This window comes from Eutrigla gurnardus (assembly GCF_963514095.1).
Source record: "Eutrigla gurnardus genome assembly, chromosome: 11".
Classification (NCBI taxonomy): Eukaryota; Metazoa; Chordata; class Actinopteri; order Perciformes; family Triglidae; genus Eutrigla; species Eutrigla gurnardus.
In genome coordinates this window covers 13,387,886-13,400,570 of record NC_139925.1, presented here as the reverse complement: position 1 = coordinate 13,400,570, position 12,685 = coordinate 13,387,886, and the positions used below count along the sequence as shown (strand labels likewise).

Genomic DNA, 12,685 nt, shown 5'->3' with positions numbered 1-12,685 from the left:
ATTCTCAGATGGTTCTGTGTAAAGGTGTGTTCACACGCCCCTAAGGAAGAAGGATGCAAGGATTTAAAAAAAAGATGATATTTCAGCTTATGGTGCATTGATTTGTATCCTTTAAAAAAAACAACTGTCCATCAGAGTCTGACTATGAGTAATGCGGCTAAACTCTTTCAAGTACTTTAATTTTCTCTTCCTCAGACTTTGCAAACCTGACCACCTGGAAAGATTCTCCCTTCACTGAATATTGCAGACTTAATTCATTTTTATACCTCCTTTGATTAATTGAATAACTTATTTGCTCCAGTACCACATGCATTTTGCCTTGATTCATATTATTGCATCATTTGGTCTACAACAGCTTGTTGTTTGAATGTTTTTGGATGAAATAAGTGGCCCCTGTTTTTTTTGCAGGCCTATGTTGTGATTTCAGGTAGACTTACTGATTAAATTAAAGATTCAGTGGTAAAAAAAAGAATCAGATCCCAAGTGAGTTGCCCTCACCGGACCTATGTGCTTGCCAGACATTTCAATCTGGATTCAGACACCTTTTCCTCATCATTTCCATAAAGAAACCAACTCTATAGTTTTCCTGTTTTCATATTTATCTTGCCATAGTGCTATCACGAGCCAAAGACACAAAGACGATGCTCATGTTGTGTCGCTGTTAGAAAGCCAAGCTCGGGTCCTTTCCACATGTCTGTTTTGGCCGGCGAGCAGCAGAAGCATGAGGGGAAATGTGTAGGTGGTTAGATCAGCCGATGAAGTGTAAATACCACTCAATCTGTTCTCATTAGAGGAGTAAAAACATACGAATCACTTCGCCTCTATTAAAAATGCCCCGGGGTCCTGGTGAAGTGTGTGCGCGTGTGAGTGTGTGTGTGCGTGCGGTTGTGTGAGAGAGAAGGAGGGGATGACAGAATGATGTTTTGGCATTTGGGTCTGCAGAGGGGATCTGAAATGCCACCACCATCAACGCTGCTTAATTCTCAGAAACACACTCTTAATCTGAACAGACAATCCGTTCCGACAGCCACTGTTATGGTTCAAATCAACTTGGAGTGAAGGCTGTGTGTGTGTGTGTGTGTGTGTGTGTGTGTGTGTGTGTGTGTGTGTGTGTGTGTGTGCGTGTGTCGCTCTTGTGAGTGAGTGTATGTCATCGTGTTTTGGTATGTGATTAGGTGTCTGTGTGTGTATGCTCATCTCCCGATGTGTGTGTATGACCAAGATTTCACACATCCATTCCACATTCCCCTATGATAATGTGGATTGATTATGGATATGATAATGAGAGGCCGGCGCGGCGTCGCGACCTTCACAAGGTCTAATTGAAACAAGCGTTGGTCCTCCGAAGCACTTATCAAGTCACACAGCACATCATTAATCACGGAGAATACAAGCTGTCACTGCAACACACATGCACTCACACACACTCACACGTTCTCTATTTTTCTGTTTTTCTAACACACACACACACACACACACACACACACACACACACACACACACACACACACACACACACACACACTTCTCTCTTCTGTCTCTCCCTCCTTCTCTTAAACACACACACACACACACACACACACACACACACACACACACACACACACACACACACACACACAATGCAAGCTGTCACTACAATATGCCTGGCATTGTCTTCTTTTAAGGAGAGTGGACAGCTAGTCCACCCTCCGTCTCTATTTTCTACGTGATAAGTTGAAGAACAACCAGGCTGTTCGAGTTAAACCTTAAGAACCGAAGAAGAAGAAGAAGAAGAAGAAGAAGAAGAAGAAGAAGAAGAAGAAGAAGAAGAAGAAGAAGAAGAAGAAGAGGAGGAGAAGAGGGAGAAGAAGAAGAGGGGAGAAAAAAGGGAGAGGGAATGTTAAAACAATTCAACAAACATGAACAGCTGTTCACTTCACCCAAACTGGCCTGAAATTGAATTAACTCAAGTTGTTTTACTACCTGCTTTTATTGGAAGACAATTTAACAACCAAATGTGATTCCAATGTCTGATTAAGGCAGCATATGGTGCCTACCTGTTAAACACAACGTGCTCAACACCAGCTTAACGCCTCAGTGAGCCACTCGAATAAACTAATAAGCCCAATATCATATTAGTCATTACATAGTCCAACACACAAAATTCCAATCTGATAAAAAGGTGGTTTCATTATCATCACGGGGAAAACACAAGGGAGTTTGCACGTGCTACGTCAATGCCATCACTAACTTTGTTAATTGTTATTCAATTAACCGCTTTTGTTAATGAAACTAATTAATACTTTAAAACAAGCAGGGAGATATATGATTATTATGCATCTATGCAGCAGACAGCTAATTACGACTGTAAATCAATCAATTCTACATTAATCAGCTTGGAAAATGGCCAAAAATAACAAAGTCACTAAAAGACTTTGGAAGTTTTTTTTAAATATTTTTTTTTACATATTTTGATTGCCATGCCATTATCCTGTCTAATGATTGTTAACGATCCTTTAAAGAGTTTATGATCCAATTTCCTTGGTGTGAATTTAATTGGGACCTAAATAGTGTAATCCTACGGTGTTAAAGTGTGGCCTGTAAGGGTGGTGTATTGGAGTAAGAATTAACAAGGTCACAGAGCTCCTCTCAGGGCAGATGCAGTGAGTGAAGCTATACATTGCTGAGGATGAGGGCCAGACACACTTGATCTGTTACAGAAATATTAATAAATAAATAACTTCAGTGCTGGAATACAGACCTACATGAATAGGATCTCTTCAGGACGTACATTACTGTCGAATGTCAATCATTCAGTTACACAAGATTCAGAATATTCTGATATCTATTTAGTTAGTTATGCTGTTTATTATCAACGGTGAACAGAGATATTAAGATTCTTCACTTAAATAAAAATAGAAATACCACAATGTAAAAATAGTCTATTAGAAGTAAAAGGCCGGCCTTCAAAACTTAAAGCACAACAAAAGAAGAAATAGTATTCTTCCCCGAAACTTAAGCTGCATTAAAGCAATTCAATGGTGGCCGCTGTGGAGACAATTCCACTTATTTTAAACACTGTGGTTAAATTGAGTATATAACGATGCATAATATTTTATATGCATATTATAGTGTTTTCAACCCTGAAACAGCGAAATACGTACAGCTCTACAGACGTGGAGTAAACAGCATCTTCCCCCTGAAATGTAATGGAGTAGAAGAATAAAGTAACACACAACTAAAATACTGAAGTAAAGTACAATTACCTCTGAATTTTACATGAGGAAATAGCTCCCAGCTCATGTGGATTCCAAAGAGACCAAAAATAAAGTTCCTTCCTGAACACATAACTGAAGTTTTTCCTTCTTTTTTTAACAATCATCCAACCAGAGGAACTCATCACAAATACAAACATTCTAGCCCTGAAATTATCATATAATTAACAATGAAATGGACATAAACAAAGCCCTGTCTCTGCTGGGAGACCATTAGACCTACCTGTTTGTGGCTAACGATAATTAGTAACCTAAATATAAATGTGCACATAGAGATCTCTGACTTATGGTTAAACTCTCCTTCTACTCCACACTGGAGTTGTTTTCATGAGACATTTTGTTTTTAATTTAGGTCCGTACAAACATCAACAGACCATCTCTTCTTATGCATAAGGAACTTCTAATCAGTCCAGTCCAATTATTTTTCTAATATCCATGGTGCACACCTGAACCGTAATCTTTCACTTTTAAATGAGACTGCCCTCATTTATCAGAAAAATAATCCTCAGCCCGGATAATTATCAGACATACAAACATAAACACCTTTAGAAGTTCAGATAGGAGGACCTGCTTGCCTCTTAAGTTTATACAGTCATGTGACCTGACCAGTGGCCTAGTTGAACACCTCTTAGATGTTTATGCATATATGGACGCTAATCTCTCACTCAGGACTATGGGATTTGAGAATATTTTGTTATATAGAGATCAAAGTAGCTGGCTGGGATCAGGAGCAACCCTTCAAACACATCAAACAGAAAGCAATGCATCCTGAATCCCACGCCCACAGTAGCCAATCAAGCCATGCATAACTCTTTGTAAAAGAAAAGGATTCTCGATGTGGGTCTCCGTCCACAAACATCTCCTGCGGCTCGCCCCCCATGGAGGCCAGGGGTTGTTCAGGCTCGCGAGCTATCAAGGAGAGCCACTGCGCCGTATCTGTATGCCTCTCATACTTGGCTTACACGGCGCTGGTATTGAGGAACAGAGAGATACTGTGTTAAGAGATCAAAGCAGCGGTACACAGATTTAGACTCACAGCCTGTCAGTCAAGATGGCGAGACAAAGCAGAAGAAGACAGAAATGCTTACACACACACACGCACTCACTCTCCTTCGCTCGCTGGCTGGCTTTCTCGGCGGTGTGCCTGTGAGGGGTGAGGCGTGACTGTCAGATGGCTTAGGGGCTACTCATTTGTAGACATCTACAACGCTGTATGAACACCTAAACTCCCCTCTCCCTCACACACACACACACACACACACACACACACTGAAAAGCTACTGATTCAAGCCCTTTCGGATGAGAGGTCGCTTCTAGCCTGTATATTGGCCTGTGGAGGAATGTTTTGTGCTCTCAGCATTTTCCCTCGTCTCGAAGATGAATAGAGCTATTTCACAGACAGTGGAGAAACAAAACAATGCTCTGTGTTGTTAGACACATGATGTAGCGGCTTCATTTCTGGTTGATCAAAGACAGTTTTTTTTTTTGTCAAGTTTGCAATAAATCCCAAATACTTTTTTTTGGTGTGGTGTACAGACATAAAGGGGGAAAAGATTGAAGTTCAACAGGACATCCTGCTGTCAAGAATGACCCTTGTTCATGTCTTCTCTTTTGTGCATGTTGATGTGATCAGCCCTGCATGGTCGGTGTTTGTAACTCTGTCCCTTTCACCTAGTGTGACAGGAAAGATCACTTCCTCTGTAAAATCCTTCAGAAAAATTCAGGTCCCATTTGAAAGCCTGTAAGAATTACATCACTGGGGAAAAATGCTTTGCTATATTCTACAATGGGATCAAGGCCGTTTAGAAAGAAAAAACAGCAATGCCATGGAAAACAAATAGGGGAAATATCATTTCAAAAGTACTTGATGAAATCACATTGTTATTCCCCATCAGGAAAACTATGAGACCAGAAACTTCCACAGTTAAAAACTACAACCTAACAAATACCTATATGCCTCAGATAATAAGAATGACACAACACCACCTTGTGGTCGTTGACTGTAACGTTTTAATTTAGACTTTGTTACATCGTTAATGGTTTAGTGGACAAAGCAAATACCAAAAGGATTAAGTTGAAAAAAATAATTAGGACATTATGCTTACAAAAAAAATAAAAACAATTCCATAACAAATGAGATATTTCCCAAAAAATTGTAAAAACATTTCCTTGTGAAAAGTGCAACTCAGAAATAAGAAGAACGCTCTTAAATTAAGGCAGGATGTCAATGTTCATACAAATCTGATCTTCCACATCCACAAATGGCTGTAGGAGAAACTTGCAAGCATGACTCATGTCAGGAAAACACTTGTGTTTAGGAAGAGGACGTAGGTTGACACCTCCACACAAAAACTCAGGACATAATTCGAACACAGAACAGGAGCGGTTAGTCTCCAAGGAGGCGCAAAGTACACAGTGCCAACACCCAGGCAAGTTTGAGTGGCTGGAGAGCCCGACGTAGGTGCAGATCCAGGAACGGGGCATGATCCCATTGGAGTTCAAACTGAGGTGTTCAGGCTGTGACTTCAGTTAGTGCAGTTTTCAGATGCCTGAAAGAGAAAATGAATACAACAGTATTAGTGATGCATCATCATGATCAATTATGAGATTTCTGTAACATATTTTCCAAATTACACCTGATTTTTGGTGGGCTACAACTGTGCACAGCAAACAATTCTGAAATATGTACATATTTTACTTTTTGTTCAGCCTCTCCGTGTTCACAACATTCTTGACATGTTTCCCATTACCAGATGTCCTCAATAGTGACAGAAATTTTTACAGATGCACTGAAACCGATATCAGATATTGCTCCGATACCGTCTCAAATCACTGGATCTGGTATCTGTGACAACAGGATAATCTGGTATCGGATAACATTATTGTAAAAAAATAACCATTCAGTATTTATATCTATGCCTCCATTTGTTACATTTTGTTTTACAAAGTTAGGAATGCAACATTAATTTAAAGCCTGTTGCCTTAAACTTATTCTCCCAGTCACTTCCACACAGTGAGGCACGTAGATTATTAATTAAACACTGGTAGTGGCCCAGATATTGCTATCGGGACTGAAAAAGTCATTGCATCCCTAGAAATGTTAATGATTCAGTCACTCAGATGATGTAAGCCTTTTATTTTTTTAACACGTTAACAGATATTAAGGTTAATAGAGGTGTAACGATTAATTCGATTAATCGATGAATCGATTGTCAGTCCTATAGATTCTACTAAATCGATCTGCTAAAATAAATAAATAGAATGAATCGTTTTGGCTTCAACAATAATGGATATAAATGCATTTAATCGGATGAATCGTGATTCTTACTTATGATTAATGTTTTAATACGTTTAAGACACACTCTCCCCATCCAGCATGTAGTCTATTGAATAATGTTCAAAATAACTGAGCAATGTTTAATTACATTTTTGTATCCAGCATAAAATATTATGCAGGACGACTTTTTTATAGAATAAATATGTTATTTTTCACCTTTCAGAAGAATACAGATAGTCTCACTTGCATTATTGCATGTTTATTTCATGGATATAGAATTTTGGTTACAAGTTACTGAATCGAATTGTGGTTTACAGAATCGAATCGTTACAAAAACAAACAAAAAAATCATCCTTGAATCGAATCGCCAACTACTGTATCGTTAATCGAAGTGAAGCCAAAGATTCACACCCCTAAAGGTTAATAATTCATATATATATATATATATATATATATATATATATATATATATATATATATGTATATATTCATATATGAATTAATTATATATATTATTGATATTCTCATGGAAAACATGACATATGGTGACATAAAAAAAGGACGCCAAACCCAACAAAGCAAAAGACCACCATAATGTGCAACGACAATGTCCAATTTGATAATATGTTAAAATATGTTTTCTGGAAAATGGACATAGTTTATGGATGATTGACCCTACAAAACAATACCTCAACATTTGTGTAAAACAATGTAGAACACAAACATTTTGTCTACATCTACAGTTTTCTCTTCAATATGAATATGTTGGCTCTTTTGGGGGGTTCTGTACCTTGAGGGTTTCAGAAGCTTTACGCAGTTCCTTGATGACTGCAGACAGAGCTTCTGGGTTGATACCTTGCTCACACAGTCTCACGCATATGGACAGAGACTCCATATCCAAACCCGTGTTCAGCAACCTGGAGATCTCCAGTAGCACTGTTGGAGGAATAAGATGACAGGTTTCCCAAACGTTGTTTACTAACGTTAGTAACAACAATACAGAACGTGCAAGCAATGTGTTATCAATACGGTTACAAACTAGCAGGGACAAGCTAACTTTATGTGTAATATAGATACAACAATTTAAGTAACATATATATTTACCGTCCATAGTCTCACGGACTGCGTTTAGGTTTGCATTTGCTGCACTTGCCATGGTGTAGACTGAATATAACGTTAGCTAGCCAACGCTTGCTAGCAGGAGGCTAACAAATTACACACTTCAAGAGGTCTCCGACGCGAAACGCTATTACGTTTTAAAAACAGTTCAGTCAGATGTTAACCTTTTTGTATTAATTTTAGATACGATCTCCTAACATTACAAACAATCATTAGGGACAGCTGAGCAGCTAGTTAACCACTTTGGCAGCTAAGCTAACTTACGAAACCGTGGGAGGAAGTGACGACAATTCTTCTTTGATTGGTTCCCAAGAACTTCCGGCACTGTTTCTATTGGCTACAGGGTCCTATGGGCGAAATTGAAATAAACGTTTGAACCCTCTCGCTGCTGATTGTTTGGCGACTCCTCAATGAAGATTGTTTTTAGCTGTTTGTCCAAAATCCTGTCGCATTCACTTGTAAGTATTAACGGCAGATCGTGATCTAGCTAATGTCGATGTACCATTCTTATTGAAGTAAAGTGGCGTGTTAAGAAAGTGGACCGAAGGGAACGGACAACCAACTTCCTCCTAGTTATAGCTAAAGGCGTTACGTTACCAAAACTAAAAACGACGCTGCATACTACCAAATAGAGGCTATTGTTTGAGTGTTTGTGCCTTGTCAATTTGATCTGACATGTCCTTTGCTTTTATGCCGACTGGAATATTTCAGCTAAAATGGGGGACCATGTCGAGCTAACGTTACAGATCACCCCAGAGACTCCAGGCAGGCCTTCTGTTAGGAACCCCTTTGAAAGTCCCAATGACTACCAACACCTGCGTGAACCCCTGGTGCCGAGCCCGTCTGTCTTCAAGTCCAAGCCTTGTAAAGCTGTACGTTTGAAAACCTCACACACACACTAGCAACATATTTAAGTGATGATTACTACTAGTATCTGACGGTGTTTTCTTCAATCCTCATCTGTATCTCCCTCAGACTCCACCCAAGTTTAACTGGTCTATTGATGAAATGGCCAGTCTTCTCCCAGTGCACATAGACCCAGAGGATATCCAGCGACAGTCTTTTTACCTCAGCCAGACAAGGTATGTACTGAACCGCAGTATGTAGCTTATGAGGATAACCTTTAAACATGGCAGGGAGAACTCACAAATACCTCACACATAAAATGTAGTTTGCAAATAAATACATTTATTATTATGTGATGAATATGTTTTCCACCAAACATTTAGGATGGACTCTGACATTGAGGAAAAGCGTCAGAATGCCATCGAGCAGGTATGACATCCTAATCAAATTGGATGGAGAAGTTAATATATTAATCATTTATTGATTCAATTTCTTAATATGTAATTTGTTTCTCTCCCAATTAAGTTTTTCACCAAAGGAGCCATCGTTCCTTCACCCTGGGCAGCGCCAGACAGCCGTAAAGGCCCTCCGATGATTATGAAAAGTAAGTCCTCACTATATTCTCTTCCTCATTTGGTTTTCTACATTATTTAAGCATTTCATGTTCATGTTAATATATTCTGTCTTCCCATTTGTAGATGCAATTATAGCAGAGGAGCCAGAAAAAATCTCAGGTTGGTGTGTTCTTTGAGAGGGTTTGACATCACTTTCTACAAACAGGGCTCCATCTCTTCGTCATTCATGCACTTCTAACATGTTTCTGGTCTATCTTTATTATGTTTTGTTTACAGTTGCTTGTCAGACAACTCTTTCGTTGCCTTTGGCTTTTGATTTGGAGAACGTACTAGGTGAGCCTCTAATAAATACCTGCGCAATCAAATGGGAGAGCCTCCATACCAGTATTTTGCCATCACGTCACCATGTTTGGCTGTCTCTTTCTACCCTCTCCTCAGGGGATTATTATCGCTACGAGGAAGCATGTGATGCTGTGCAGGAGAGTCTCAGCTCCTCCTCCTTGAGACGAAAACTCTTCCTCGATGGCCAGGGCTCTTACAGCGGCTCTGACAGCTCCAGCCCACCAAGCCCCGAGAGAAGCCATGCCATGCTGGAGAGGCTTTCTCCAAACCGATTAGAGGGACCTGCAGGGAGGGTTGCAGGTTCAGAGGGAGAAGCTTTATCGTCTATCTTTTCCTCCCCTTTATGCTGTGGTGCGTCGGCTCTGACTCCCTCTACAGTGAGTGATGAATTGTGGTTGTTAATTAGTTCTGGTAATTGACTAATCGTTTCAGCAGTAGAGTACAGTTCAGCAGATGTTGGTCATGCTCAAAAGCAGTAGTGGTAAATGTTTTGCTGAAATAGATTTTTAGCAAGGAGTTACATTCGTTTGTATCTGGAATAGCCTGTTTATTAAATGTAAGAGTTGCACTGTTAAACAAAACTATATTTGCATTATCTTTACTATAGGGTCAGTTTTCGTCCAGTCCCATCCAGCATGGCTGCTTCCGGGACTGCAGCCTCGGCAGCATCCCCAGTCCATTGTTCCCTGATAGGTCGTCTCCTGCTGGTCTCGTCTCGCCCACAATATCTCCTGTTGTTGCACATGCAGAACGCACACCCATATGCTCAGGTAGACTATTTGCTTTGTAACTAAAAAATAACCCTTGATAGGGTTTAAAGACACTGGTTAATGTTCCTAAGTCCATCCTCAATCTGAATCTGTGTTTTTATTTCTTTTTTTTAGCTGAGAAGAAGCAGCTGAGCAGTTTTACACCACTGGGTGTTCCCCTGGACATAAATGGCACTCCTTGCAGTCCATTTGTTGAGGGTTGCTCTCCCATTCGTAGCTGCTCCCCACACCAGCTCCATTGCCACAATGAGCACCAGCACAATGCCAGACCCAAGCCCCGGCCCAGAATCCGCTGCTGGGCCTCCCCTCCGCTCATCTCCCCGATCCTCAACCCTCAGCTCCAGGACTATCAGGACTTCAAGCAAGAACTGTCCGTCCTCTCCCCCTCCTCTTCCTCCTCTTCTCTCATTCCTATGGAGCTAGATACAGCGTCACCCCTGGCCCACGACACTCACCTCCCTGACACTGAGAGGGTTAGCCTGGATCCTATGGAAGCTGTGAACATGGAGAAGGACAAGGAGACGGAGATAGAAGGGAGGTTGGAGGAGGAAGAGGAGGAAGGTGCAGGGCTTTCAGGACAGCTGACCAGCTCTCGTATGGGCAATGTGTCGGCAGCAGAAAGCACTCATATGTTTATATCACTTCTGGCAGAGGGAAGCAGCATACGCTACGATTCCAGCATGCAGGTTCGTGTGAGCGGTTTCATCCAGGCAGAGCTACTTTGTTTTTTCTTTGTTTCACAAGTTCCTCTTAAATGAATAAATTCTTATTCAGCACTTCATGTTTGTATAATGAAATGTGGATATCTTGTGTGCTTTCAGGTGGACAGCGGGTACAACACTACCTCAGCAGGCACCACCAGTCTAATAGATGGTCTCAGCTCAGACTGTCACGGCAAAGAGTCCTTCAGTTCAAACTTGGGAGAAGAAGGCTTCCAAGTCACTCGACACACTAAAGTAAAGGTAAGCTTTTACACACAAGCACAGACTGGTGGATACATGAGTTTGTTTGTGTCTTTGCACAGTATCAGCACTTATTTAAACTGACTTACAGACTTCACAAACAGTGTTGTGCATGCTACAAGGCTTTATCATTTTTCTGTTTTGGTTACTTTTATATTTTAATTTTCATGTCACTAAAAGTTTCTTATTTTACAGGTATTTTATCCTCACTACTGAGCCATCTGATTGATGTATTTAAAGAGACGCCTCTTCCAGTGGAAGCTTAAAATGATTATTTTACAATCAAATACAACAAAGTTTACACTATTTTTTTTTGTTAAAGCATTTATGTTGCATTTGGTTATTGTGCATTGGTCAGTGTGGTTTTACAAGTGGTTGTGAGTCCTATTTAAGGTTCAAGTTGTCATACTGAAAGCCAAATGCTCTACCATAGTATGTCTTATCACAGGTTAGAAGGGAGAAGACTAACTCATAGCTTTATCCTAGTCCCTCTGTAAGACACTGAAAAGCTATAATTGTAAGTGAACAGTTCTTTTGGCCCCAGTACTGTATACTGGCATGATAAAGGGGAAGGGAAAAAAAGAAGTCGATTCTGATCGATAGATCTTGCACAACAGTAACCTCCTTGAATGCTGTATTGTTAATGTCATGGTGCTGACATGATCGACCTGATAGATCCTGACTTTCAGATGACACCACATTTGTACTGTATTTTATCTTTTTCATAAAACAGTTCATCATGATGTTTTTACATGATTTGCTTGATATAAATGTATGTAAATCAGTAATTCAGGTTACTAATGATGCCACTAGTGAATTAAAAGCTGACTGAGCCATTTGTTTTTTCGTGTATACTTAAAAGCATGGGCTGGATCGTTATCACATTAAATTAACTTGAATTCTTTGTCTGGCTTGAGAAGACATTGTTTATTTTTGAGTTTGGTGTTTCTACAATGTATTTTGTATCTTAACTTAATGGCGTGGTCCAGAAATCATACTGTAATATTCAGGATCAATAACTATCATCACTCCATGTTAATGCATTGTGACCATTCTCAATATTGTGCTTAACATCAGTTTAAAATATGTCACTGGGAGATTTGAAATAATTGAGTATATTTTTTCTAATTTATAGGATTTGTATACTAGTTTAAGTAGTAATTATATATAGAATACTTTATACCTTTTTACATTCATAGAGTGAATGCTGTGATATTCATTTGTACATAATTGGGGTTAGCACAATGCCAAACTTGCTTTGCCCGAGGGCCATTTTTGAAAAATAGGGCCAGGGGCCAGATAAAACAATTAGTATTTATCAGATAAAATGAATTCTCTTTAAAATACCTGTTAGGGGGTCTGGGGAATCATCCTCTGGCACTTTAAAAAATAAACAAGTTATATTAGTCTATTTTAAGACTAATGGCACCTTATTTAACCTAATTTCTTTTCACCTTTAAATCCCGATGTGAATACATTTATTTTTATTGTGAATATCTACATGGTCAGTTGGTGACTTGTTTCTATTATGAACCAC

The 12,685-nt window shown here is 39.6% G+C and overlaps 2 protein-coding genes across 2 annotated transcripts; one reads left to right on the top strand and one right to left on the bottom strand.

Annotated features, from left to right (window-relative positions):
• Positions 1 to 5,244: 5,244 nt before the first annotated feature.
• mzt1 (mitotic spindle organizing protein 1) lies at positions 5,245 to 7,930 on the bottom strand. Its single transcript, XM_084021185.1, has 3 exons — positions 7,639 to 7,930; positions 7,325 to 7,470; positions 5,245 to 5,806 (listed from the first exon to the last, which is right to left on the bottom strand). Exons 1-3 carry the CDS (start codon positions 7,688 to 7,690, stop codon positions 5,783 to 5,785), a joined length of 222 nt encoding a protein of 73 aa, XP_083877311.1. The 5' UTR covers positions 7,691 to 7,930; the 3' UTR covers positions 5,245 to 5,782.
• A 74-nt stretch (positions 7,931 to 8,004) lies between these two features.
• On the top strand, positions 8,005 to 11,979 carry bora (bora aurora kinase A activator). Its single transcript, XM_084021008.1, has 12 exons — positions 8,005 to 8,111; positions 8,365 to 8,525; positions 8,629 to 8,735; positions 8,883 to 8,928; positions 9,025 to 9,103; positions 9,198 to 9,233; positions 9,351 to 9,407; positions 9,513 to 9,793; positions 10,024 to 10,186; positions 10,301 to 10,872; positions 11,008 to 11,148; positions 11,344 to 11,979. Exons 2-12 carry the CDS (start codon positions 8,370 to 8,372, stop codon positions 11,362 to 11,364), a joined length of 1,659 nt encoding a protein of 552 aa, XP_083877134.1. The 5' UTR covers positions 8,005 to 8,111; positions 8,365 to 8,369; the 3' UTR covers positions 11,365 to 11,979.
• Positions 11,980 to 12,685: the final 706 nt, after the last annotated feature.